General features: G+C 42.8%; 1 protein-coding gene and 1 long non-coding RNA gene across 2 annotated transcripts in view; one reads left to right on the top strand and one right to left on the bottom strand.

Moving 5' to 3' along the window:
- Nucleotides 1-1,838: 1,838 nt before the first annotated feature.
- The window catches only part of LOC136296690 (uncharacterized), a 106,657-nt gene continuing 86,579 nt past the window's right edge, over nucleotides 1,839-21,916 (bottom strand). Inside the window, exons 2-3 of the long non-coding RNA XR_010722985.1 lie at nucleotides 7,377-7,598; nucleotides 1,839-1,918 (exon numbers count right to left, since the gene is read on the bottom strand). This is a non-coding gene — a long non-coding RNA (uncharacterized lncRNA). The remainder of the gene's footprint in view (nucleotides 1,919-7,376; nucleotides 7,599-21,916) is intronic.
- CHRFAM7A (CHRNA7 (exons 5-10) and FAM7A (exons A-E) fusion) overlaps nucleotides 10,864-21,916 on the top strand; it is a 37,244-nt gene continuing 26,191 nt past the window's right edge. The window contains exons 1-2 of the mRNA XM_066196004.1: nucleotides 10,864-10,939; nucleotides 12,047-12,186. Coding sequence (XP_066052101.1) covers nucleotides 10,885-10,939; nucleotides 12,047-12,186 — 195 coding nt within the window. The 5' untranslated portion in view covers nucleotides 10,864-10,884. The remainder of the gene's footprint in view (nucleotides 10,940-12,046; nucleotides 12,187-21,916) is intronic.

The raw sequence follows: 21,916 nt of genomic DNA, 5'->3' as shown, positions 1-21,916 counted from the left end.
TGAGCACAAAACATATTTTAAATACTCGGCTCACCTGGGCTGTCAGATACCTTTCTGTAACTCCGGCTTTAATTATTCTATTGGTCAACAACCCACAGTTTCAGAACATGTTTTATTCCCCCTAAGGTTTCTTGTAACAATCTGTCAAAATGTTAATGGCCTAGTTTGGCACTGATTAAAAATACTGCAAAATAGTGTTCCAGACAAGTAACAGTCATTCTTTCTAATTTTTTTCCTTTACTCAAGGCAATTTAATTTGTATATTAATGGAGTTTGGTTAGCCACTATCTTGAGTTCACCCACTGTGGAATCTGATGGTTTCAAATTCCCAGAAGCAGAAGAACTCTGTAAACATGTTCTTGCTGCACTCTAGTCCTGTGTAAGCACACCAACACAACTTTGCTGTATGATAAACCAACTATCATTTTTACAATATCCCTGTTAGATAGGGATTATAACAATTCACCCTAGAGGAGTGGCACACCAGTAATTTTAGTCATCTCTCAAGACTACACAGCGCAGCTGTGACACAGCAAGTGCAACAGTCACCACCAGTCCTAACCATCCTCAAACACCCTCAAACACCAAACTTTCAATTAAACCACGGCAGTAAGTAAATGCTATTTATACAAAGCTTGCAGCTTGACTGTTTTATAAATGAGTATGTGGGAAGCAATGTGAAATATCAACTGATAGTTAATATTTAAATCGCTGCTCATTTACACTTAAGGCAAGTTTCACTGCTATTTGCAGAGAGTTTCAGAGTTCAGAATTCTGTGATTCACTTCAAGAACTTTTATAAATAACACCCTATTATAAGGGGAAAAAAATAAAACCAACTTGTGATGAATAAAACTTTCTCCCAGGAGAAAAGAATGTTTTTTAAGGACAGTGATCATTTTTTTACTCGTAGAAAGAACAGGCTCTTTGGTCTGTCTTAAAAAAGCATTCAGGAAGGGGAATACTTCTGTCCCAGATGCTTAACCTTAGAGAATTCATCCAGAAAAGTCAGGAAATTGATTTTACATAGGATAATCTGCAGTTAGAAATAACAATGCCTTTGCAATGTCATCATTCACCCAGAGGGTGGCTGGGCACTGGAAGAGGCTCCCCAGGGAAGTGGTCACAGCACCAAGGCTGCCAGAGCTCCAGGAGCATTTGGACAATGCTCTCAGACCCATGGGGACTCTTGGGGTAGTTCTGTGCAGGGCCAGGAGCTGGACTTGATGATGCTTGTGGGTCCCTCCAGCTCAGGATATTCCATGATTCCATGATCATATACTTAACTAAGGATAGCTTATGCCATGCACATAAACATGCCTTCTTATTAAGACTCAATTCCACCAGTAACACAAGCATCAATTTAAGCAATCATACTTGTTTCTCCTAGTGAATTTTGAATCCATTTCTACAAGGTACTCCAGACAGACTGGGCTTGGATGCCTTCAGCACAAATGGAGAAAGAGGAGCACACTTGAGCCTTGCATGTATTCCCAGTATTTCTTCACCACTCTGCCTTGGATGGTGCCTCTCCACCCACGTGCTGCTCATCTCAGAGCCTGCTCCAGGTTTTCCACATGTACCTACCAGGCACCTTAACTGGGGAACTTACAGTTTAGTTCCACAGCTTGGAATGAATCCAGGTTTCTTTTTGTTAGTTCCTGATCATTAAAGCAATGAAGAGGAAATTGAGAAGCAGAGGTCTGGTAAATATTTTATCAAACTTCATTTCAGTCCTATTTTGTTTCTATTTAATGGAATTTTCCTAAAGAAAGACTCTCTAGAATCATGTGGCTCTAGCAAGGTGTTCAAAGAGAAAAATTCAAATCTTACCTGGCCGTCATCTTCCAACTTGCTTTGTGTCTCAGCCCCACCTTTGACAGGGAAATTCTAATCTTCTTCATGGTCTATCCAGTCCCTGTGGAGGAAATTGGATGCATTGAAAATATCTCAATAATCCTCACTGGTTTATGAATTACAGGAGTACATTTCCTAAATTATTAACCTGAATATGTGCTAACACCAACAATAAGACACTCTATGAATTCCCAGATGTGATCAAAACAAAAAAGAGAAAAGAACCCCAAAACCAGCAGTTCTGCAATTACTTACTTTCCTGACTAAACAAACATCACTGAAGTTTAACCTAAATTCAGTTAATCCTTTCACTAAAGATAAGCCATATTAGCTAAGCAGATACCAGTTCAATTCAAAAAGGGGAAAAAACCTGAATATATACATAAAGAGAGTCAACACTCTAATAGAGCCGATGCTCTCAAGATAGTTCCTCTGTCTCTTCTGTTCCTGTCCTTAATCCTAAAACTCAGTCAGTCTCCCTCAGGTGGGAAACCTGTCAGCATCCTGCCCTTCATCACCTGGGCACTTCCACATCCACAGAACAACTCCATTTTCTCCTCCTCCTAAAGCAATGTTGTCACTTTCTCTTCAAAACTAGGAAAAAGCTCCAACGAAACTGGAATTTGGGGCTGAGTCTAGCAATGCAGCGCACCTACCACACAAACCGTCCAGCAGGATAAAAAGGCAGGAGCACCCCTAGAGCAGCCCAGGAGCTGCGTGAGCACAGCAGGATTTCTTGGGCTGACAGCAGCCCGGCAGCTCAGCAGTGAGCAGCAGCATGTCCCTGCTGTGCAGGGAGCACCAGGATCACTGCCAGGGCGGTGGCCAGGCCTCTGCCTCCAGAGAGCCCCGAGCGGCTGCAGCACCTGTGCCTGCCTTCCGCACAGCCTGCTCAGCCGAGCTCCCTCTGCCAGGGAAAGCTGGGGAAATGTCCTTGGAACACATCCAGCTGGGCATTTCTAGACTTGGATGTTCACAACTGCAAAATCAACAGTTTCAATGTGGCAGTTACACAATATTTGAACTTGAAAAATTAAAATTAACACCAATAGTAGGGTAAAATTTTCAAATACGGTTTGGCAATCTATTGTTTATTTTACTGCTGAGAATAAAATGCAGCTACCTGCTTAGAGAACTTACTTTTAGGCATTCAAATTTATTGGGGCCCCCTAAGACTGAAACTCCCAGGCAATCAGAGTCTCTTTAAAAAGTATGACATAGGCTCCAAATCACTGCAGGGCTTTAAAAAAATGTACTAACATTTTCTTATGATCATCATCATGAAAATATTGACATTTTTGCATAATAAAAATCAGTACCACAGACAATCCATCAACAAACAGATAAATCAAATTATTACTCAAAACATTCAAGCCATCTCAGCTACTTACAGGCTATTCTTGCAGCCTGGCATGAGCAATGTCATTGTTGCCTCTGACCTGCCACATTGCATTATCTTCACAATTAACCGGGAATCCAGAAGAACAATTTTGACCACGATAAAAAGATAGCTTTGAATTACAGCCATTAAAGAAACCCATGGAATTTTTATTTTGGCATCTCTAAAGATTTAACAGGAGTAATGGCTTCAATTAAAAATTAAGGTGTATTTATGTAAATTAGCAAAAGTGGAAACACGGTTTTAGGTGAGTAGATGTTCTGTGTAGAGAGCAAACCCAGACAAATCTCTGAAAGTTTGGTTTCATTAAAAGGCATCTGGGTACGCAAATATCTCTCGTTAAAAATGAACTTGAAATGCAAAAATAGAAAGTTGCTGTAAGCTTCTTTTTATATTTGCCTGGCTCAGGTAACCATGAATTTTTTTCTCATGCTCTCATAGCATAGCAAACAGATCAAACTCTAGACCAATAGAGTTACAAAATTAAGGATTTCATTTCTTATATCTGCATTCGCAAGATGTGCAGAAAAATACACTCCTAGAGCTGTGGGAGGCAAAATTCTCTCTGAATATAGGAAGACATTCCAAATACGTTGGTCTAATTGGTAGGTAAATTTTAAGTCAGATTTTAACTTTATTTTTATCATATTTTTTTAACTTCTAATTAGTCATTAAAATAATCAGTGGTCTAGAATTTCTGCTGCAAAACAAATGCTTAAGCAAATACCTGAAAGCTTATCCAAGCTTGAAAAATCCTCCTACCTAATTAAAAGCATTGAAAGAACCAGACAGGTGCTTCCTCCCTCTCTGTCCCCATTCTCCTTTTTTTCATCCTCTCTGTCATAACAAAACGACATTTTAGAAAAAAATTGTCTATAATAAATGTATGAACTATCCATGGTCTTTTAAATCTAGTTCAAGAAAAATACACTGAAAGCAATTTGCATTCAGTCATGACTAACAAAAACCCTTTTGATGTTATTGGAAAAGAGAGAAGTTTTATTTTGAGAGCTAACTACCACCAAAATCAAAGGCAGGTCTAATACTGGAAAAGTCTTCCCTCTGTGCATGTGCCTGTTGTGGCTGCTCACCCCCAGCCGGCTCAGGAAAGGGTTCCTTAGACATCAGTGCTGGGGCTGTGCTTGGTCATTTACCCTGTCAGGTTCTCCAGCGCCGAGGAGATGAATCACAGATGACCCAGGGCTGTATTTCCTATGTGCTCCTTAAAGATGTGATTACAAGACATTCATTCACATCAAGCCCCCATCTGCGGCTGATCAGCAGGGGCTGGTGTGAGGGGAGTGCTGGGCACTGGGGGCTTGAGCTGTGCTTTGTCACTTCCCTTTGTCACTGCTCCCTGGGCCGTGCTCCTGGCACTGGGTACACCCACCTGCACTCACTGGCCTTGCAGCTGATGTAACACGGAGACCGGCTGGGCTTAGAAAGCAGCGATGAGGAGGGAGAAGTCCCACTGCCCGTGTCACAAGCAATACCATCAGCAGCCCAGCTGGAAGAGGGATCCACTACTCCCCCACACTTGGCCACCCCAGCAAGGCCAGGAGCCAGCAGGCGCTTTCTGCTGCTCACAGTTGCTGTGTTTGGGAAATCAGAGCACGGCTGCTCCACGCTGCTCCACGCCCACGTGGGAAAACACGGCCTCCATTCCTGAACACGGCAAAGCCACAACCCGTCATCAGCGCCCCAGAAACACACCAATGCAGTCTGTATTTCTGGATTCAGATAAAATCGATCATATCCAGTGTTTAGAATTGCTTGTCGTGAATTTTCCATCAAACCCTATATCTAAAGTCGTTTCAGTTCCTTCTCCAGAGGTCCACAGCTCTTCATCCATGAAGCAATCTAGCAGCTGCTTTCAGAGTTCCTTTGAGTCCAGTAAGGAACCTCATTTTGAAAATCTGCCTGTCTCTAAAGAATCCACAGCATCCAAATATGCTGGGTTCTGACAGGAAAAATTTTTCCCTTTTGTTTTCATTCTCCGAATGCTCCCATTTGCAACAGTTTCCATGAAGGACTGTCACCCGCTGGCTGGAGACAGCATTTTGCACTGAGCCATGACCGGCTGCCGCTCTCCAGTGCTTCGAGCAATGAATTCCTCTCTGAATTCCTCTCTGGATTCTCTCTGAATTTCTCCCTGTCTCCAGTGACTCACCGGGGCATTTGCCCTTCTTAGCCCTGCTGCTTCTCTCATCGTGCTGTGGCAGTACAGAGGGGCAGTTACAGAAAGCACAAGATCTCATTTCAAACACAAGATGAAACGTGATGTTTGTTGTTGTACAAGCTTGAAAAACATCAACTTCACCAGTGACTGGTTAAAACAAATCATGCAAGGACTGGACTGTCCTTAGTAGAGATGCTGAGATTTTGCAGAAGTTAGGAAGGAATATTAGGGAGTGCTGGTTTTATGCAAGGTAAGAAATACAGCTGTAAATTCGTAATCCATGCATTCCAAGACAAAAATTTAAAAATTCTTTCTCCCCAAAGTCATATTAAAAATGTATGTGTTTGATGAACTGAAACTTAACCATAAGGATTCTAAAGGCCAAAATTCAGTATTCTCTAGCAGATGAGGGCACCCTGAAGAGTTTTCCTTTTAGAAATCTTGGCTGTAGAAATTTGGCTTTGCAAGACTAAACTGTCCCATGTCCCCTGCCTCAAATAGAAGTCCAAAGTTTAAATGAATTTGCTCTCACTTTTGCTACCACATTCTGTCCTTGAAATGGTTTGATCTTAGCTTTATGGTCAAAAGCCTTATTAGAATGGTTTTTACAGACCAAGTGACCATTTTTGTGGAATTCATGTTAGTTATTTAAATAGCAGCAGATGGTAATTTTTTTCAGGACAGAAAAATTTCTAGTGTGTTGCTTTAGGACAAGATAAATAAGGTTGATCTTCAGATGCTTATAGATGAGGATCTGTTAAAGCTGTAGGCCTAAAATGCAGATTTCCTGTCAACTTTAATTACCTTCTACGAACCCTAAATTATGTAGTTGTTTAAAATTAACCAGGGTGAAGAAAAGCAGTTTTGTCAACTTTCTGTTGTTCACACTCACACAAAAAGATGGCAAGGCGACTCTGTGACTTGTATGTCAGTGAGAAATGAATGCCAAGCCCTAGAATTACAAAATGCATCAGAAGGACCTGACAGAGGCTGAAATGAGAGGAACAGTAATTTCTTATACAGAAATCAAAGTGCAAATGTGCTGAGCATGATGTCAGTGAAAACGTGTGATACTTCTTTGGGCAGAGAAAAGCACCTGTAGGGCAGATATGCTGAGATATTACAGCATTTGAGATGTTTCGCTCGCAGGAACACAGTGGTGCTGTCACTGTTGTTTCATATGCTCACATGTTAATGTGAGTGTATGCTAACAGTAATAAAGGACAAGTATGAATTTCGAAAAATGTTTGCATTACAGAAATGATCACAGCACTTACTCATTAGTTATGCAGTCATTAGGCAGATTTGACAAATCCTTATTCCTCACATCTGAGCAGTGTTCAGAAATACTCTCTGTAATTACTTTTTACAAAGTGGCAGGGCAGCAGCTTTTTTATTTTTAAACAACAGAATAGTCTGGGCTTTTCTTTATCCTTCCCAACAGATGACAACTTGGGGAATGGATCGTCTTCTGGAAATCACATACTGGTCTAGGAACTAAGAGTTTGGGGAAGACACTGCCTTTATGACCCTCTGTTCAAATTAGCATGTAGAGAACATAAAGTTTAATCACAAAATCAACCACCATATTTCAGATTGCTAATTCATACTTCAATAGGAAACTCAAAATCAAAACTACTTGCTACCTCCTGCATGGAAGAACCATAAAATGTTTCAGGACATTTCACAGAAAAAAAATCAAGCTCATCATATGTACATTCTCAATCCCTGAGACTACTCACTGGGCAAAGCAAACAACAGAGAATAATAACATGGGATGCAATTACTAGGACTATCTAAAAAAAAAAAAAAAACAAAAAAAAACCAAAACAAAAAACCAGCTAACAAATAAAGAGGTAATTTAACTCAAATACCATTCAAGAAAATGTGAGTATTTAACATGTGCTGTAAGCTACCATTTAAAATCCTAGCCTATCTTACCTATTTCTCCAAAAAGAAGGAAAAGCAGATTTTTTTCTGATATGGAGCCCCAGGTCATTGCAGTTGCACAATAATTAGATCAGAGTCAGAAAGGGCTGCAGTCACTGTAGATACAGTACAAGATGGTCACTTCTTCACTATCAGCCTCTTCTCACGGCTATTTTATCATCTCCTGTCACACTGTCACATCAGGAAGATGCACGATTTTGTTCATCTGCAAATCTGTTCAAAGAGAAAAAGAGGATATTTCTTGCAATTCTGAGCAACTGCAGTATCTTGTAATGACTGCACGAGTCATTCTGAATGTTTTTCAGTCCCTGGCTCTTTTCACTGACCAACGCACGAGATGAGCCTTGTGAACTGAACGGAGAGGACAGTCTTTGGGTATAAACAATCATCTTACAGTCATGATGAAGGTCTCTTCTATACACACACTAATTCAGAATCCTGTAGCTGTGTCTCTAGTAGCTCTGTGCCTCTCTCAGACTCAAAACAGACCTGAAATAGCACTTGAATGAAGCCTTTTGTACCTTGACGTACTTCTTTGCTTATCAGATAGAGAAGAAACAGCACACCGGTCCCAGATGCACACTACTACCACACACACCTTCTATGCCTGACCTTGGTATATGTGACATGATCTGTGCATAATGTTGTGTCCTTGAGCAATTGGTTATTCACAAACAGACAGACACACAATTGGCTGTCTCTCATTATGCCCCATGTCCGTGAGAAACAAAGAGACACTAAGGGCTTGTTTATATTCTGGCAAACACCCAGCCCTGGAAGGTGTGCTGGGAGACCCACAATGGTTTCTACAGCCTGTAACTGTAAAGTGAACTCACATTCCTCACTGTGTCTAAGGAGTTATGGTCTAGGGAGGGGAAACAGGTGCCTCCGAATCACCTGGCTGGATAGCAGAGAGAGAAGAGGCAGAGAGAGAAGAATCAAAGCTCAGAGAAGGGTGGGTATTGTCTCCGGTGGGCCCTGCAGGCAGAGACAGCCTCTGCTGGCCACAGGCTGTACCGCTTGCTTTTAAGTTGTAAACACCAAATTCTAGAGATAACCAATGCCGTAAATAAAGGCTTTTAGAGGACTTAAAACAGGATACTGTTTTTTAACCTTTCTTTGCTAGTATCTACACAATATCTATGTTTGAGAAATTAACTTTTATTAGCCAGGATGTCTACAGAAAGCAGATAAGACCTTTTTCTGCCAGCTGTGTGCATTCACAGGAGACTATCTGACTTGAAAGGTAAAACCTTTAGTAAGAACGCAACTGACTGAACACAGTTGAATCCAGGAGTTGAGGGGCTGATTGCTATTGAAGAATATCAAAAGAATTCCTTCAGTGCCTATAAAATTCAATTTGCTAAAATCAGATGAAAACGAGACTGCCACAAACTAAATACAAATCAAGATTTATCAAGGAAATAGTTAAAAAATATCATTTCCTCACTTACAATACAGGAATTTGGGGTTTCAGCACCCTCCCCTGAAAGGTTTGCCTTGAGACCCCGTGCTCACCACAGAGAGGTGAGGCAGCTGTCAACAAAGCAAAGTGTAAAGCAAAAAAAAGAGCCAACAGTAGAGGTCAGCCATGAACTGTAGATTTCCTCTCCAAATTTCTTGCCTGAACAATTCATGCTGTTTACTGAACACCCAAAAATATCTGGGGCACCTGTGCCAAAACAGCAGTGGATAACAGTAGAAGGAGGGAAGAAAATGAGTCTTCTTTCCAAAATGAGACAAGGCAAAAATCCAGATTCTAAAAGCACTGCCAGGGGAAGGTTGAAGTACAAATGAATAATAACACTTGTTTTTTCTGCAGATAACACAGAGCTTCCCTAGCAACTTGTTCTTGTCTACTGGCTGGTCCAAAAAGGTCAGTATCTCCTGGAAAAAAAAAAAAAAAACCAACAAAAACCCCCCAAAACAATCAGCTATTACTTGCCTTTTGGAGAGTTAGCTTTACCACTTGCTGGTTTCTACTACCCCTTGGAAAAGCTGTTTTTTGGCTCATTTGAATAGCGGAAGGTTTCAGTCCTGCTGTATGTGACAGCTGGAACATGTGATGAGCCAATTGCTGAACTACTCAGGTTGCCCCAAGATGCATCTGCTTTTGTGCTCAACATTTAAAAACACTTAAACAGTAGCTCCATGAATTAGGTCAGTGCTTAAGCCAATACAGATAACCTCGATTTTTAAAGCTGAGAATTAGCATGGGCTAAATAAACTGCTGTTTGATGGTCATTTGAAAAACAGGCACTTAGTTACCCCTTGCAAATGACAACATTCTTCAATACCATTCTTTTTTAAGTGCAGCTGCCTAGGACATCAATTTAATGTAGCAACTGGATTTGAAGGGCAGGGATTTGGACTGAAAGAAATAACCCATCCATGGTCTCAAAATTGCGCTTAGAGTTGCAGGTGGGAACCAGACAATCAACAAAATGCGTTGAATTTTCTAGGCCTGCTTTCCAGCTGTGGTGCATTATACCTGTACCAGGTAGGAGCTCAGCCACCATTTTACTGTCATGTTTGTCACGTTTGTCAAGCGCTAAACACAATGCCCCTCGGCCATGGCTTTCTTCCCATATCTAGACAAAACATCCAGCACCTGAGCCCCCAGCCCTGCATCTCTGCTGGGGATTTAATAGCTGTGTGTGCAACATCGTTGTGGCCATTGCTCTCCCCCCAGATGTGATCTAAGCCAAGCTTCTGGCTGAGGCCAGCAAGGACTGGCCCTGACCTGCTCCGTGCCCTGGCTGCTTTCCCCTCCCGCTGCCCCGCTCAGCCCCGGCACGGGTGATCCCGCTCGGGGTACTCTGCCGCCTCCCACAACAGCAGCAGCGGCTGCCGATGGTGAAGGAGGATGCCCTGTGCCGAGGAGGGCCGGGGAGCGGTGGGGGGCTTGGGGTAACTGATGCCCTTTGGCTTTTGGGGCGGCGCGGGCAGGGCGCGCCCCCGGGGCGGCCGGGCCGGCTCCTCTCCCCTGTTCCGCCGGCCCCGGGGCTCCCCGCGGCGCCGCTGCGGGCTCGGGGAGGGCAGCGGGTGCGGGCGGGCGCGGCTGCCCGGCAGGGGAGGGGGCCGCCCCCGCTCTCGGCTCTATAATGCCGGGGCCCCCGAGCCCGGCCGCGCCGCATCGCTCCGGCTGCCGCAGCAGCCTGCCAGCGGCTCCGCTCCCTCCCCTCCGGCCCGGAGACGCTCGAGGATTAGGGAAGGGAGGGAAATCCATCAGGCGAGAGGCAGGGCGGGGAGGCGGGCCGACAGCATCCCTCCGCTCCGCTCCGCCCGGGCCGGCGGCGCCGTAGGGTGAGCTCCGGTGCGGGCGCAGGAAGGGGCCGAGCTGCCAGAGGTGCCCGGGGCGCCGGCGGCTCCCATCCCAGCGGCTGCCAGCGGCTGCCAGCGGCCCGGATCCGCGGCTCGGGGCTGGCGGGGCTCGGCGGCGGGAGAAGCCGCCGCTGCTGTTGGCGTGTCCGTCCCTCGCGGCGCCGGCTCTCCCGGGATGGGCCTCCAGGAGCTGGCGGTGTGGCTGCTGGCGGCGGCGGGGCTCGTACGCGGTGAGTGGGCGCCGGCCCCGCGGGCAGCGCCGGGAGCCGCGGCGGGGCGGGCGGGTCGGGCGGCGCCGGCGGCCCCGGGTCCTCCCCGGCACGGCGGCTCTCCGGCCCCGGCCGTCGCCTTCTGCCCTCTCCCAGCCTCGCCGCTGCGGCGGGGCTCGCCCCCGTCCCGGGCCGCACCGAGGGCTGGCCAGCGCCGGGACCTGCCGGGAAGGGACGCGGGAGAAGGACGGTGGGGATGGGGGAGCGAACTCGGTCAATGGTGGCTGTCCCAGGGCAGAGGCTGCGGCTTTTTGTGGGGGGAGTTGAGGACTAGAAAACTGGGAAGAGAGAAGTCGGTCTGGAGAGGGACAGGGAGGGCTTCCAACCAGAGCACCTGTTCTATCCTGTCGCACATTCCCCTTCATTTGAAAATTGCCTCTGTCCCTGGTCTGCTCTGCTCCATTCACGGAGACCTACTCCTCTCCAAAGAAAGACGGCAGAATAAGCATCCTCCCTGGATCTGAAGTGTAAAAAGGACGGAAATCCCCAAATATTAGTATGTCTATTAATGTAGTGCCTATCATCTCTACCAGAAACCCCATACCCCACTTCATTTATAACCGCGTGAACAGAGAACAAAGCGAAAGTCCTGCCCCAAAGAGTTCTCTGTCTGAAGCAGCCCGAGAGCAGTGCTCAGCCTAACCTGTGGCCATTTTTCTTCCATTGTCTTGCTGATGCTCTCTGCCGTATCTCTGTTCTGCTTTTCTGGTTATAGCTATGCCAGGACAGGTGTCAAATCACAGGTACTCTATTTCCTCTCTATCACTTCTTGCTGCTGGAAGGGTGCATACATTGAGAAAGCATCATTAGCATTTAGAATGTATCACTCCTGGCCAGTCAAGAAATTATCAAAGAGGTAATCCCCCTTACAGGCTGGGATGAACATTTGTGATTAGGATTTTGCTGTAGTAGCTAATGAACTATTTGAAATACAGTGGCATTTTTTTTTCTGGGAATGCAGCAGGTGTAATAATAGGTACATAATATCTGATAGGAGTGAAAAAGCATGCCTGAGCTTTTTCTGATGTAGAATCATTATTATTTATCTTTTTGTTCCTGTGCCCAAAGAGTCCCTGCAAGGAGAGTTCCAAAGGAAGCTTTACAAGGAGCTGCTGAAAAATTACAATCCGCTGGAGAGACCAGTTGCAAATGATTCCCAGCCACTCACTGTCTATTTCACTCTCAGCCTCATGCAGATCATGGATGTGGTAAGTCTGTAACCTTCTAGGAAACTGTGTCAAAGGGTGGATTTTTCCTTCCTGGAAGGGACATTTGAGATTGCAAGGAAGATTACAAGAAATTGGAAAGGACAACTAATTCAAGACACAATTCCAAATTTTGTCTGCATCTTTAAAGAACTGAACTTAGAAGTACAACTAACCTCATTCTTAGATCTCTTGTCAGAAATTCCCAACATTTTTAGCAGTAGAAAATATTTCAAGGGGAGCTCAAAATGCACACTTTGCCTTTCAAATCCTTAATTGTCCTTAAAACCAACAAGCAGTATAGTCTGGGAGGGATTTGCAAAACCAAAGTTCTTGATTTCTGGTGGTCGCTTAAGAGCTGCCTATTTTGGAAGATGGAGGGGAGAGGAAATTCCAGCCAAAATCCAAGTTATGTTATTTCCTTTGCTATGTAGAAAAGATTGCTACATTCTATATGCTTAAATAGCTACTGGATTGACAACCACACTTGATTAGTGTATCCATAGGTATTCCTGTGCTGGACTTTGCACTTTCCTACAATGCACTGTAGGATCTTTTTGGGTTCAAATATGACTAATTTAAACTTCGCTCTGTCACAGGGGCACAGAGACGCAACTCATCATGTAAGTGGGTATACAGTATTTGTTTTTACTGAATTCAACTAGCTATGACAACTAAGAAGGAAGTTAAAGTCTTAAAAATGTACGTGACCTCAAAATTCCATTATCTTCCCATCAGATGCCTAAAGTTCAAGACACAGAGGTAATTTCTACTGGAGTTGTCAAATTTAATTAAAACCCATACGAAATAGAAAGAAAATATCCACAGATCACTAGCCAAGGGTGTAGTCAAGGACTGGCAGTCTTGGCTAATACAATTCAAAAGATAGCTTTTGAATCCATCTTTTTTGATTCAAAAGAATCTCTTTTGAGCTATGTGCCTTTCAAGAACCAGCCTTCATAGTCAGTCAGAAACCTTCGTTTTTGTACTGGCTGTTTAGTTACAGCTCATTCTGCTTGCCATAAAACTCACTGCATTTCTTTCCCCGAGATCTGGGATTGACAGTCAAAGAAAGAAACCAACCATGAAGTAAATTAAGCTTCACGCTATAAAACAAATGAGTTTTCTTCATTGTCAACAAGAAGCAAATGCTGGTGGGAATGACAGCTACTTGCAATAACAATTACTGGCTTAACAAGCTAGAAACAAAACGTGTCACCATCATACTTTCCTGCAGTTTATACATTCATTTTAATGGCTTCTCAGCTGATAGCCACTGAGTCTAATTGGGAGTTAGACCTCTCCAGAGCCAATCCATCAAATCCCTGCCAGAACAGACTGAGCCAGGCTGGACCCTGGTTGCTTCTATTCCTTAGGAGGAGTCTCTTCCATTCCACTCTGTCTTTGCTGACAGGAAAAGGGAGATGGTATATGAAATATTTTCTAAATACAATGGATGTTTCCTACCTTATATTTCTAGTTTTAACCTGTCCTATTAAAACTAGAAATTTTCTACCCTGTGGTTGTAGATATGTTTTTCTTTAAATGGTATTGCACATTAAAATGCATGCAAATATCAGCAGTACATAATGAGGGATTTGTAAGTGTCAATTGCCCCAGCCTAGTGGAGTTCACTGGAAAATAGAATTAATTAATTGTCTAATGAGAATGCAAGCTGGCATAGTAAATTATACAAAATGTTTCTAAATGGAGAGGAAAAGCAGTGGCAGCATGAGAAAAATGCAGTTTGGGGATGCATGACCTAAGAGGAGAGCTCGGAAACCAAGGGAGTGCTTAGAGAGGAAGTGGGAGTACATAGTAGGCTGAGATACAGCAAAAGAATTTGGAAGAGAGGTGGAATTTAGATAGAAGAGGATGGGATGCAAAATGGAAAGTAGGAGGTTTGAAAGAGTGGACTTCAAAAAGAAAAATCTTAAGGGACGAAGACTAAGGGATGCCTTAGTGGAAGGAGAGGAAGATGGGCGAATGGATGGTCATAGCTTCAGTACAATGGCAGTAAAAATAAAGAATAGGATGTAGAGAAGCTATTTATTTTTCTTCTCACCCCTCAATCTGCACAAAGAACTGGTCTTTGGCTTCTGCTTGTCTGGTATTTCAGTGCTGGCATGGAATCTTAACCTAACTTAGGCTTAGGAAAATTTGCAGCATATACATTTTTGAGAAACAGATTATTGAAATACAATGAAATGATAGAATTTCCGCACTGTAAAAAAATTACAGCCACCACATTTTTAAACACTTTATGGAGGTAAATACCTTCCAACAGTGTTGTTTTCTCTTGTAACATCCATCCCAATAATAGTATCAGAGGAGAACATTCAGCCACTGCCTATTGGTTTGGAGGGAACACGAGGAATAGACACAGAAGCAGTGCTGCTCTTACTCTGCTCCATCTCATACAGAATAGTGAATGGCATAGAAAAACAAATGCAGTGAGCATGAGGGGGAGAAGTTTGTGCCTAGCCTGGCATTTTTACAATGGACATATCTGTATCAACTGTAAGCTAATACAATTAAAAGAAACATATCAGAGGGTATTTCATCCCCAAATGTCAGAAGATGAAACCTTAGAAATTAAGTGGTCACACATTTATACTGCAAATGACTGCTTTGAGACACAAGCATGAAGAACGGTAATACACTGAGATATAGAGTGATAGTTCAAACACAATTTTTACTGTTATCTAAATGAGTAGAAAAATCACAGTCTTATTTTAGTTTGGACGGGGTCTCTAGAGGTCATCTTGTCCACTCCCCTACCGCAAAGATGTCGCAAATGGATCATGTTACTCAGGACTGTGCCCAGTCAAGTGCTGAGAACTTGACAGCAAGAGTTTCCACAACCTTCCTGGGCAGTCAGTATTTAACTACCATCATGGAAGATTTTTCCTAACATCTAAGCATAACTTCCTAGTTTTCAATTTGGGAACAGTACTAAAAAGCAGTTCCATAAAAAAGAGACACCTTTTCTTCTTCAGGTAAATAGTAATTTAAAGAAAGATACTTTCGGTGAAGTATTCCAGATGTCTTGACCATATACACAAGGTGTGTATATTTCTGAATAACATAGCAGAAAGCTAGAGAATGAAATCTTGGTAAACCCACATGGCAGAATGTGTCCTTAAGGTAGCTGTCAATGGTTCACTCTCAATATATAAGTTTTTCAGCTTCCTGGCTGGAATCTAGAATTTTTACCAGCTTTCTATGTGGAACTTGGGGCAGCACTTTGAGAGTGTCCTAAGTTGATCTCAGTCTTTGCTACTGGAAGAAATCTCTCTGGGTTCTGGGCTCATGCTCCCACAGCTTTGGCTCGCACCAGTGCCTCTCTGAGTGAGAGTTACCTTATCCTATTTTGAGGGGTCAGTTCTCTACATGACCTCTACTTTGGCTTTAGATTAGCTTAAACTGCTCATAAAACTACCTGTGCCGGTTCCTTACTTAACATGTCATGTATTTCAAAGAACACAAGTGAGCTCTATCTCTGATTCTAGTTGCAAAACAGGATCAATACCATCTTCGCTTGCGACTTCAACAAGACTCCTGGTGACAAACATTTTGGTGGGTATGAGTGTAACCATTTTGGTCTACTCTGATCATGAATTAGTTACTTTTTAGAATCAACATTTAATAATTTATTTAAGAAAGTTGAATTAAGCTACTTATCTACATGAATATTCAAATTCTTCCTTATGTTGCATAGCACTATTTAGTGAGGAATCTTTCATGGTTCCTGAAGACACTTTCTGGCTAATTAAATCATTTACTAGACAATTTTTGCTTATTTCCCCGTTTTTCCTGTTCCCTTTAAAAAAAAAAAATTTAGTTAGGGGAAAGAAAAGCGCTGAATAGTTGTTTGTATGTAGTGAGCAGCAGCAGAATCTCAAGGGAAATCCTGTTCCTTTAGGCTGTTCAGCTCACTTGTGCAGACCAAAGGATAAATGAAAGCATGCAAACTTTTTTACATTTATGTGAACTTAGTCAAAGTTTGCTTATCCTACATTGCCCTTGGTTACTTGCATGACTTAGTTTTATATATTCAAGGGCTTTTGTCCTTGTTTTGTTTTACACAGTGGAGTGATCCAGCTGACTATAATGACTTACATACAAGGCTTTGCAAAGCCTCTGCATAAAGATCTGCAATTCAGTAGTTGCAATCCAATACCCTGGACCCATTGGGCAGGATAGTAATGTCAAATATCTTGAAATTTTGAAAAATAAATTATGCTGTCATTCAAAGAAGCAGAACAGCTTCTGTAAAGAAACAGACTCAAAAATAATCATCTTGCCCGCCAAAAAAGGGGGGGGGGGGGGGAAAAAGAGAAATTTAAATCTGGAAAAACAAATAAAGCAACCAAATCAAGAGGCTCATTGGAAAATGGTGCTAATGAAGTTCCTAAGCTGTTTATCAGACCTCAGCAGCCTCTTTGCAAACAATGGCTGGGGCAGAAGCTCATCAAATCTGCATTATTCTTTTAATTCTGGCATTCATTTGTGTACATTAGAAAATATCTCTCCAAGCTTTATTTTCTTCTCAGTTTGCTGCTTGAACTTTTTTTCCACCATGATTAAGGGAGAAACTGTTTGCACTTTTATCTTGCAGCCATTTCCATTCCACCATAATTTATTCCTGAGAGTTTAGAAAACTGGAAAGGTGCTGGGATATGCCTTCTGATATTTTTAGTTAGTTTAATACCATGAAAGTTACTGGATTATAACAGAAAACAAAGTATTCTATTTTTCCATGAAATCTGAAGAACAGATCAGGCAAGAGTCTAAAATATTCTGGTAATTGATCTGCTTTAACAAGCAGACAACACCTCTCCCTACCCTACTGCGGTGAGATATTAATATACTAAAAGAAACCACAACCTTATTTCTGTGATATTTGTCCATCTTTCCCATGCTTCTAAATATCTTCTGGATTTTTTAACTCTTCTGTCAGCATTTCACCTAGTCTCCTCAAACAGTGTTAGATCTGGAAAGATATTTTAAACACAGGAGGATGTGTAGGATGGAATGGGAAGCAATGAATGTACACTAATTAAAGACAGTTTGCAGGAAGGAAAAAAAGGACTGACTAAAGGCTATAAAAAACCCTCCTGATAATAGTTCACTTGAGGACATTAGAGATGTTCTTTGTACATGAAAATCAGAATTTCTATTCTGCTTTCTGGTTCCACAGGAGAGATGTTTGGAACTTCTTAGTAATATGAATCAGCTGGGGTTTTTCTGTTTGTGTGGGTTTTCTTTCTAATATGAGTAAAGTGAAGCAGTTTCTCGGACATTTTTCTTATTCTTCATGATACAAATAATCAGTTTGAATCATAAAAACCCAGTACCTCATATTTAGTTTTCTAACTGCATTGGTATGGATGCCCCATTAACTTAAAAAGTGACTGAACATTTACTTTTATGTGGGTGGTGTTGAGAAGGGCTTGTAACCCTCCTGTGAAAAGCATGGCTAAGGTGCTAGGAAACAGTTTCCTCTGTGACACTGCTGTAAAGCACAGGGACCACCACGTAAAGCCTTTTACACAGGGCCTCTTACTAGAACAACAGAACCTGCAAAGTCACATCATCCAGTAATTATTAGTAGTCCTCAGTAATCAGCTAATGAAACAAAATTACAGTGCAAGATGGGAGTCAGATCTGGTTAATACTTGGTCTTATACAAAGCTTTTAATTCACAGAAGTTTGGGACTGAAATGAATATACTCCTTGTAATATTCAGAGTTGTTCCTTTTTTTAAAAAAAGACTGCCATGTTCAAATACTAGACACTAAGGATGTCACTATTTGATGCACAAGTTCACATGTTTTATTTTGACCAATATGGATCAGCTTGTAACCGTCTGTAGTAATTTGTATGGGAAGATTGAAAGACCAGTATTTTTCCTCATAAATGTTCCTGTCCTTGGCTAGTGGAACACCACTGATGTGCACTGGCCAAGGACCTGGCTCCCTGAAGTACGAGTGCTAGCTGAGCATTTGCGGCCCCGTGTGTCTGGGGGATGTTTCCCTGTTGCCACGTTCCTGGGAGAGCTGCGGGCTCAGTCCCAGCCGAGGAGGAGCCCTGTGTGCCCGGTTTGGTCTCTGCTCACACACACCAATTACATGCTCCATAAACCTGCTGCTCCTTGGGAAAGCCTCTTCTGCTGGGCACAGGGAGATGGGAGCTGCCTTGGCTCCTCCTGGGTTTGATTTGCAGTGTCAACATGCCCGGGAAGGGAGTTCAAATGCGGGTGGCTGCCCCTGCTGAACACATTTCTTTTCTGGGAAGGCTTTTGGAAGGGCTGTGGGAGGATGCCGTGGGCTGGGTGAATTATGTGGGGAAAAGCAGCTCCCAAGTAACCATCACGGCCTCAGCCCCACTCCTGTAGTGTGATCTGTGTGGGTCTACAAGCTGGCAGGAATGTGCTGCAGCAATTTTGGGGATGATGGCAAGGGAAGGCAGGAAGTGCTGCTAAAGCAAGGTGGTATTTCTGTTGCTGCTCTCTGCCTCTGCTCAGGGCTGCATTCTCAGAGCCCTGCAGACATACTGCCTGCTTTTCTCTCAGCAAAGCACATGCTATCAAAAGTTTCCAGTCGTTCACAAATCCAATATTGCTGACAGCAGTTGAAAAAAGTATTGTCAATGGATTGGAAGCAAACAATTCTGTATCTCTGAACAGCATATTAACATAAATACATTCAAGTGTTAATTACTTCAAATTTAGCTGATACAGATGTGAATTCTCCAGTTTCTCCTGAACTCTTCACCATACTCAGTAGCCTGAATAGACTACTAAACAATCCAACTGTTCTAAATCTAAATATATCTGTGAGTTACAAAAATGAGAAAGAGGAAGAGAGAAAGAGAGAGGGAAGGAAGGAAGGAAGGAAGGAAGGAAGGAAGGAAGGAAGGAAGGAAGGAAGGAAGGAAGGAAGGAAGGAAGGAAGGAAGGAAGGAAGGAAGGAAGGAAGGAAGGAAGGAAGGAAGGAAGGAAGGAAGGAAGGAAGGAAGGAAGGAAGGAAGGAAGGAAGGAAGGAAGGAAGGAAGGAAGGAAGGAAGGAAGGAAGATCTCACTACGTGTAGGCAGCAGGGAGCCTATTTGTACAAGCACTTATTTAGAAAAAAAACTTTTAAAATTCACTTAGAATTTTAATTACTTAAATAATTTACTGTGCTAACCAATTTATTTTTAATTTATTCAAAATTAAAAGATTTATTTTTCAAGAATTACCAGAAGCAGCCTGAAGTAAATGTCTACTCAGCTTTAAGCTTCACTTGTGCTTGCATTTTCATGCCTGCTACTGCGACTAGAATTCGATTTGTGTAGAGGAAAGGCTGGTGAGCCTGGCTTCAACAACAGCTAACTGTGAAGCACCAAGAGCATGGCATGAAGCCACGCTGCTGCTGCTCATTAGCAGCAAGATAAGAATATGATATTCATCCAGTTCATCTCTCCCAAATCTTCTGGTAGTGATGTGAAGCCACATTTGCATGGTTTATAATCCTGTCTCCTCATTCCTTGTGTGCTCCTCATAAAAACCCCCCTGAAGGGAAGATGATCAATAGCCATGTGCAGACTTGGGGGACCCACGCACATGTTTAATTATACAGCACTGCTGCTTTGAACTTTTATTGGCTTGTTTTCTGCGCTCAGTCGGAAGTGTTTGCACATTTCTGTGCTCGGCATCCCCTTAATTACTCTCAGTAACCACACAGGTGTGCCGGTTTAGGGTTTGAGAGGAAGGAATGAGGCCTCTTACCCACCATCTCCAAAACTACCAAATGCAAGAATGAGGAGAGAAAAAGCAAGGAGCCCTGACAGAGCTCAAGAAATTCAGATGAGCATTTTTATGGATTTTGGAGTGCTCACTCCATCTCTGTCCCCACAGACAGAAATAATCTTTTCACAGAGGAGAATTTGCTCCTTTGTGCTGTGGAAAAAGCAGCCTGAAGGACCGTGTAGGTGTTCTGACATTTCAGTCTTGACGCTTGTTGCATTTGTGAGGAAACAGAGATATGGTTGATTTCCATCAAAGTATTCCTCTCAGCTAAGCTCACAGTTTCTCAGTGCCTGTGTAAGTGATTCTCTGCAGGCATATCGGAGAAGTGAGGGCAGTATGGATTTTCATGGAAAGCAGGAAATGAAGACCCTTAAAAGAGGACTCTCGAATGTGTCCATCAGAGGACGTAGGGTAAGGAATAACTGGAACCTCTGCAGTATGAGTCATCTTCTTGAGTTATTGAAGTGTCTTAGCAATTCTTTTGTGTCAAGAGTTGCAGGGACATTCAGGATAAGCAATGCATTTTGTACTCTGCCCTTCCTCACTAAGTTTTTTAATCGCCATGGTGACGTCTGTGCTGTCTCCTAGATTGAAGAGAGAACCCAGGATATCCAAGATAATGGGTAATGTTTTATGTCACAGGAGTTTTGGAGCAACTCCTCCTTGCTTTATTTTCCTATTCTTGGGAAGATGGAGGTAGGATGTGGTATAGTTAGAGAGACGGTGTGGGATGAGTAATTGCATTTTGCTATCTGACCCTCTGAAGCTGGCTTTACCTATGCCCATTTGTAGTGCACAGAGCTATTCCTTGTGGTTGTGTGAGATGTCTCTGTGGCTCTGGTGTTCCTCAAAGGTTTCAGCTGATGCTGTATCATGGAAAATATGCTCAGGTGTGGAAATCTTTGTTGCTGTTACTCACAAAAGTAGGATAGATGAATGCCAGCAGCAGGCTGGTGCTGGAGCTGTGTGCCCTGATCACACACAGGGAGAGGAAGAGACAGCTTTGGGTTCAGTTCCCTCTTCTCCTATAACTTTCTCTTCTCTCCTTGAAAAAATTCCTTCCACTTCAGTCTGCTGGTAGATTCAAGTGAAATAACCTGACCTTTCAATTTTAGTGTTTTGCAACTAACCTCTAGGAAAATAAATCACATTCAAAGGTTTTGATTCCCTCTGGTTTTAACACCATGTAATGAGTGGGGCTATGGGGGCTCTATTGTTTGTTCTTATCTCGTGGTACTGTTGGTAGCTCCCAGATTCCAGCATGTGGTCAGAGCTGGGATGCCTATCTGTGTCAGACTGGCAATGGTAATCAGCACCTAGAGCCAGTATTTAACACTAATTCAGGGTTCAGTCCTCTCAACAGGAGTCTGCTACAAAACACACTGGAAGCAAGAATTATTTGTAAATAAAGCAACAAAAGACAGTTATTACTTCGCATCTTTGCAAGAAATTAAACTGCACTTTAAGCTCTATGCTATATTCAAAAATTGAACTGAGTGAAACCTACAATTAATCAAGAAACAGAAATTCATAAGGTAACTTGAAGAATGCAGCTTGCTCTTCAAAATATGTTTTTTTTATGCAAGATGTGCTGATGTGTGTGATTAGTTATGCTGTACTCTGCGCATTTCATATGCCTTATCCCTGCTTGTCTTTGCAAAGATGAATGCCTTCATATCTAAATACAATCTCTTGTTAACAATGATGCACTGAGAAAAAAAAAAGAAGACAGACTGCTGTTACAATTACATCCCCATGGTAACAAAAATGGCACATCATGAGGCTCTCACGTATATTTATAATCTCAGCCTCTTTTTCCTGGAACTCGGTGAAAGCCAATTCTCCAGCCCACTGCCAGGACAAAGCCCTGGTGCAGCCAATGGCAGCACAACTCTCAGACCTAACAGAGCTTATCTGGAACACAAAGACCTTCCTACATC

Source organism: Chamaea fasciata, unplaced genomic scaffold (genome assembly GCF_029207755.1).
Source record: "Chamaea fasciata isolate MVZ Bird 193981 ecotype frontalis unplaced genomic scaffold, bChaFas1.0.hap1 SCAF_14, whole genome shotgun sequence".
Lineage (NCBI taxonomy): Eukaryota > Metazoa > Chordata > Aves > Passeriformes > Sylviidae > Chamaea > Chamaea fasciata.
Note: the sequence above shows the minus strand (reverse complement) of the source record. Positions and strands in the feature narration are given on the sequence as shown.